A 6,866-nucleotide genomic window follows, 5' to 3' on the forward strand; every position below is an offset into this window, starting at 1 on the left:
CCCCCCCCCCCACTAGATTTGTTGTTCTCCTCAATCCTAAGTAGCTCTCTGCAAACAGATGACACAGTCACCCTTCCTTTGTCTTCCTCTAAGGTACAGCAATTAGCCTGGGGGAGTCCTGCTCCTTCAGCTCTATGGGCTGTAGCCAGGAGGCCAAAGTGGAGCTGGGGACAGGTGGGTGGCCAAAGGCAGCCTTAAGGGTTGGAAAGGCCACAAATTCAGGAGCCAGTGTGGGTGGGAGCAGCTCTGACAATCTCCACTAGGTGGTAATAGGGTGGAGTTCTCCCCAGGACATGGAGCCTCTAGGAGTAGGGGCACTACCTGATTGGTTTTTTATTTGTGGGGAGAGGAAGTAGCTCTAGCAGTCTGGGCTCACAGGAGGGAAGGCATAGTTGGCTCTGCTTTCCCAAACTAGGGGCTCAGAGTGAGGTGCACATGCCTGGGGAGGGGTGTGTGTGCTGCCTGTGCTGCCTGGGATCTGCCTGGAATCTCCTTCCAGAGGGGGCCAAGAGCAACAGTTTCTAGGTAATGGGCCAGCAAGTGCTCTTGGGGCTTGTGTGGTACAGGGGGAGGGGAACTCAGCAAGTCCCACATCTAGGTGGAGGTCAGCAGGGGAGTCAGGAGCCTCTAGCTATTCTGGATGAGGAAGGCAAGAGTGGTGGCTAGCAAAGCAGAGGCCAAGGAGGTGGAGTGGGGGGCATTGGCAGACAGGGGCTCTGTGTGCTTCTGCAGCCAGGCCAACTCTTCCAATAGCTGGCGATTCTGTAGCTCTGGGGCCACCTTCTCCCGGATGGTCTGGTAGTAGCGATTCAGGTATTGGAGCTACAAAAGATAGGATAGGTTTGATCAAACCCTGCTGTGGTATTCCAGATATCCACCTTGGTCCAGGAACCCAGCCACTATCAGGCCTTATGTATTCTCTGGGGTGTTCCACAGGCAGTTCCCCATGGTGGCTGCTTAATGCCATAGTAATGTTCATGAGGAATGAGATGGGTGAATTTCAGGCCCAGGAATGAGAATAAACAGGGCTGGCATCCCCATTTTACAAAAGAAGAGACTGAGGCCCAGAGAGGTGGTAGGGAATGCTTATTTTTCCAGACCTTGTAGTAAGAGAACTCAGAGTCCCAGTCTCAGCCTTTCCAAGAGTTAACTACCTAAGATTGGGCAGGCTGGCCTGATTGGAAAATTCTAGAAGTTTGGGGGTCTCTGGTGAGCTGGGAAGGTATGCCCCAGTGTCTGCCTACAGTGCTACCAGTGTGGACTCTCCTGGGGAGGGGCAGGGACAGAGTGCCTTGGAGTTAGAGGCATGAAAGTCCCAGAGTGGGGAAGAAGGCAGTCATTCACAGGCTGAAGGCCTGGCAGTGCTGACGGATACTCACCTGCTCAGGGGACAGCAGGCTGACATCAATGAGGTTTCGGTCATAGGGCACGAAGGACACCACTTCAAAGGTCAGGTAGCTCCCTGGGTACTGAGAGCCCACAGAAAAGGTGGAAAAGCAGGAAAATGAAGGAGGAGGAGTAACTGTGTTTAAGGGAACATGGGAGCACTCCACACAGAAGCTGCAGGCACAAGAAACTGATCCTTGTCAACCCAAGACAGTGGTTAGATCTGAGCTTTCCAGAATCTCTTCCCTTGGCCAACCATCATCTTCTCTAACACTTAGCACCTAGTTGCTTTCTTCTTTATTCCTGAAATTTAAACTTAGGTCTGTGTTTCTCAAAATGTGGGTATCAACAGCACCTGAGGAGTACATTAAATGTGTAGATTCCAGGATCCACCCCCTAGGCCTACTGGGGCAGAATCTCTAGGGCAGGGTCTGGGGGCTTACATGCAAATCAAATGATTTACAAATAAGTTATTAGGGGAGAATCAAAGCCTCTGGGACAGGAGTCCCCTGTGTTTCTCCCTTGCTAGCAAAGTAATAAAACTTCATTTTCCTTTTTCTCAAAAAATAGTTATTAGGGTTTTCTACCCATCCATTCATCCATCCATCTATATATCTACTTATTGATTCATCTATCTATAAAGACAAGTAAAAAGAAAGGGGTAAAAGCCTATAATTTCCATCTCTCAGAGAGCTTATGTGCTTAGGAAACTCAAACTACACAAAGATACACAATAAAAATAGAAAGTCTCTTCTCTGGCCAGTTTCCTTTCTGAAAACATTTCTGGCATATGCAATATATTTTTTGAAAAAAATATATGTATATATTTGAAAAGCCATTCAACATGGATCCTACCATACATGCTTCTCTTTACCTTTCTTCCCACCTTACTTCATGGTAAACCCAGGAAAGTGCTCTGAATTAGCACAAGGAGATCTACCTCATTCTTTTAAGGGCCGTATAAGATGTACCATGATTTATTTCAGCAGTTGTAGATTTTTAGGCTGTTTCCATTTTTTTACTATGACTATCAATGCTATAAACCAACAGAACTGTATAAACATCTTGATGAACTTTGGGACTATATCCAGAAGGTATATATTTGGTGAAGGAATTGCAGAGACAAAAGGTACAGGGATTTTTAATAGGCACTTCTATAGATATTGTCAAACTGCCGTACAGAAAGTTTGCACCAATTTGTACTTCTCTTAATAGTGAACTGAGAGTGTCTATTTCACCACATATCCATCAACACTGGGTATCATTGGAGCCTCTAATTTTTGCCAATCTGATAGATGAAACATGATATTCTATTGTTGTTTTGATTTGCATTCCTTTAAGGATGGAGTTGAGCATCTTTTTACATGTGTGAACCATCTGTGTTCATTTTAGTGAATTATCTCTTCATGTCCTTTGCCCACTTTTTTCTTTTTTTGCTTTTCCTATTTTTATCCTATTTCTTTGTAAAAGCTATGGTAAAATTAAGGAAATTCACACTTTATTTGTGATGTAACACATTGTCACAGATCTCTCTCCCTCCCTCCCTCCTTTCCTGCCTTCCTTCCTTCATTCCTTTGCTGTGCTGGGGCTGGAACCCAGGTCCTTGTGCATGCTAGGCAATTGCTCTACAACATAGCTACATCCCCAGACCACAGACTGCATCCCAAGCCCACTTTGTCATAGTATCTTTTGATATTTTTGGTATTATTTCCATATACACATTTTCTATATAATTTAGTCAGAGTTTCAATATTTTCCTTCATGACTCTGGGTTCTATACAGAAAGGCCCTTTTACACCCTGGGATTATAAATTAATTCATATAAGTTTTCTTCTAGATCTTTTGTGGTTCCATTATTCACCTTAAAACTTTGGTCCATCTGGAATTTTATTTTGATATAACAGTGATGTTATTCATTTTAATCCCACCAATGATTAGTCATTGGTTCCCCCCACCCATTAGTTGAATAATTTCTTTCCTCCTTACTGTTTTCAAACATCAGCTTTACTGAAAACTAAATTCCCTGAGACTGGGGTTGTGGCTCAGTGGTAGAGTGCTTGCCTAACATGTGTGAGTCACTGGGTTCGAGCCTTAGCACCACATAAAAAAATCAATAAACAAAACAAAGGTATTGTGTCCATGTACAACTAAAAAAAATTTAAAAAAAAAGAAAAGAAAACTAAATTCCCCATGTCATTTATGGGAATTAGAAAGTTTACTTTGGGAATTACTGTTTCATTGTTCCCAATGTCTGTTTCATCTCCAGTGTCATTCTCTTTTATTTTATTTTGTGTTTTTTTTTTTAATATTTATTTTTTTTTAGTTGGACACAATTCTTTTAGTTATTTTTTATGTGATGCTGAGGATTGAGCCCAGGGCCCTGCACGTGCTAGGCAAGCACACTACTGCTGAAACACAACTCTAGCCCTTGTGTTAAATTTTGACAGGGCTAGTTTTCTTTATTGCTTTTCTTTTTCAGAATTTCCTACCTACCTAGCTATCTTTCCATGTTTATTTTTACAAACAAACTTTACTGTCATTTTGTGAAGTTACAAAAGTATCCAGTTAACATTGAAATTGTGATTGTCTTGAATTTATAGATTAATTTAGGGAGAAATGACATCTTTATAATATGGTGGCTTCTTTTCAGAGAGCACCATTTACTTAAATCTTTTTTATGTTCCTTAGCAGAGAGTTTTCTCTGTTAAGTCTTTTAAAGTTTATATCTAGGTATTTCATCTTGTTGGTTGTTAAAATATCAAATCCTTATCTAATGAGCTCCCTTGGTGATTATTAATGTGCACTGAGAACCAATGATTTAGAGCAGGGATACTGATTCTCTTGTCCTGAAGTGGGACTTGGCATTGATTGCCATTTAAGAAACAAACAAGCTTTACAGATGATTCTAACATGCAGCTTGAGAAACTGATTTATGGAATTCCTATAGAGCCATGGAAGATTCCAAATAAATTCATGCTCACACATTAAATGCCCTTCTTCTTCAGCTTCCATCACCTCCCATGAAGCCCAAAGTCACTGCCATTCTGTCCACACTTCCAGCCCATTTCAGTGGTACGTTACCTTGGTCTTTGCTTCCACTATGAGGGCTATATCTTCAAGACGGATCCCAAATTCTCCATCCTGATAGTAACCAGGTTCTGGGAGACACAGAGATGCTGACAGCATTAAGCCAGCATGGTTGGGGATACCCAAACTCAGGCTTTATGTGCCAATCAAGAGGCTGGAGTGCCCCACTGCCTGACTGGCAGCTCCCTGGCTGTTGGCTCTGGTGGCCCAACAAATTGGCTAAGCAGAGGCAACATGTTAGGCCTCAGATTCCCTCTAAGCCAAACTCTGACTCACCATCCCTCCCTTCTCCCTGTGTGCCACTGTCCTGTTACCCCAGCATTTGGTTGGAAACTCCGTAATCTGGATGTACAGCTGAAAATCAGCTCCCAAGAATAATAAGGATGATAAGGGCCAAGAGGGCTGGGTAAGAGTGGGCCAAAACATTTGGGACACGGGAATGAGAGTGGGGAGGTGAGGGAGGGCAGCAGTGGATTCAGGGCTGTGCCCATGCCTGGCATGCTTCCTGAAGGTGGGTGCCTGATTCCCCAGCTAGCCCTGCTCTGGGATTGGATGGTGCGGTGGAGAGGTCTGAGAGCCGTACCTATGGAAGTGAACATGCCCTTGGCCATCTTAATGTTGTCGGACTGGAATCCCACTGGCCCTAGAAAGAAAGATACAGGCAGGTATCAGCTCTCCTATCCTTACCAGCTTGGAGGTGAGCAGGTTCTGGAGAAGAGCAGGTAATTGGGGTCCCTGGGCATCTGTAGCAGTACTTCTCTGTCACATCATTGTCTACCTGGAGCTGGCACATACCAGAATAGCCCTGGCGTTTATTTCTCTGGGGTCTATGCCAATTACCACTAGGCCGTGGTCCTCTCTCTGCTGCTCTCTTAGATGCCAAGAAGACTGTGGGATTGGCCAGCTGCCAGCATGCCTCACTTATCCTGTGGTGCATCACCTCCCCCCTAGCAGGGTGACCATGGGTGGGTCATGGCATCTCTGTGGGTCTTGGCAATTTCCATACCTGTGAAATGCTTTCTTTCATAGGGGGTGTCACACAAGGGGGGATACTGGAGCAGGGATTGAGAAGGTACCTACATTCATGCACACACAGGAAGTTGCCAATGCCATGGCCTGTCCCATGACCATAATTGAGGCCAATGTCCCACAAGGCCTTACGGGCAAAGGCTTCCACCATTCGTCCTAGAAGGGAAAAGAGAGTGCTCTCGCTCAGTTGGCTGGATCCCAGACTGTCCACCTTGCCCCTTCCTGATCAACTACTAGGGTAGTGCCTGAGGAGAGGGGCTCCTGAGAAGCAGGAAAGCATGAAATGACATGGTGACATTGGGCAGGAATGGAGAGAGGCTAATGAATGAAGCCAGTGACACCATGTCTAGCCCAGACCCTCACAGTTTTCAGCACAATGTACATTGTACCTGTTACCTGGACAGACAATTTTACCACAATTTCTCCCCATCCATTAAGCCTTAGCACTCTGACATCTATTTCCTCTAGGAATCTTCCTATGACTGCTGCAGCCCACAATGATTTTCCCTACCTCTGAGCAACAGCATTGGATTAGGAGGCAGCAGACCTGGATTTGAGGCCTGGCAATCCTACCAACCCTCTGTATGAACTTGGGAAAGTCTTTTTTAAAAAAATACTTATTTTTTTAGTTGTAGTTGGACACAGTACCTTTATTTCATTCATTTATTTTTATGTGGTGCTGAGGATCGAACCCAGGGCCCCCGTGCATGCTAGGTGAGTGCTCTACCACTGAGCCACAATCACAGCCCCACGAAAGTCTTTCTCTCTCTCTCTCTCTCTAGGCTAGATTTTCTCATCTATACAAGGGATGGGATGATGATATAATCCCTGACCCACTAGCTTCCCAGGGTGGCAGTCTAAATCCCATGAAATCAGGGCCTGAGGCTCTGTGTCCAGCCTGGTCTCCAAAACCTACCTGATGTAGCAGCAGGAAAGATGAGTCTGGACAGATCAATGTTTCCCATCAACACACGGGTATATGCCTCCTGATAGGGAGAGGAAAAGGTGATGGGACAGGCAGTAGGAGGAGCCAAGGGAGCTTCCAATGGCTTGGCCTAGGGATGTGTGGGGGTGGGGCCCAGGCCTGTGTGTGTTAGCAGAGTGGGGGCGACACATCCTCATATATGGGTCACCCAGGTGATAGAAGATGGCCTAAGGAGGCTGAGGGGGACATTTCTGAAGCTGAGGCTCAGTCCATGTAACTCTATTTGGCTGGCCCACAGAGGTCATTATAATGTGTTGAGGACATGCTTATTTTTTTAAAAAAGAATTTAACCTTATTTTAAAAATTTATTTATTTATATGTGGTGCTGAGGATTGAACCCAGTGCCTCACCCATGCCAGGCAAGCACTGCACTCTACCA

General features: G+C 45.0%; 1 protein-coding gene across 1 annotated transcript in view; it reads right to left on the minus strand.

Moving 5' to 3' along the window:
- Positions 1 to 6: 6 nt before the first annotated feature.
- Xpnpep2 (X-prolyl aminopeptidase 2) overlaps positions 7 to 6,866 on the minus strand; it is a 25,065-nt gene continuing 18,205 nt past the window's right edge. The window contains exons 10-15 of the mRNA XM_048797098.1: positions 6,419 to 6,534; positions 5,554 to 5,658; positions 5,057 to 5,116; positions 4,468 to 4,544; positions 1,380 to 1,469; positions 7 to 822 (exon numbers count right to left, since the gene is read on the minus strand). Of these exons, the coding sequence (XP_048653055.1) occupies positions 628 to 822; positions 1,380 to 1,469; positions 4,468 to 4,544; positions 5,057 to 5,116; positions 5,554 to 5,658; positions 6,419 to 6,534 (643 nt within the window). The 3' untranslated portion in view covers positions 7 to 627. The remainder of the gene's footprint in view (positions 823 to 1,379; positions 1,470 to 4,467; positions 4,545 to 5,056; positions 5,117 to 5,553; positions 5,659 to 6,418; positions 6,535 to 6,866) is intronic.

This window comes from Marmota marmota, unplaced genomic scaffold, assembly GCF_001458135.2.
Source record: "Marmota marmota marmota unplaced genomic scaffold, marMar, whole genome shotgun sequence".
Lineage (NCBI taxonomy): Eukaryota > Metazoa > Chordata > Mammalia > Rodentia > Sciuridae > Marmota > Marmota marmota.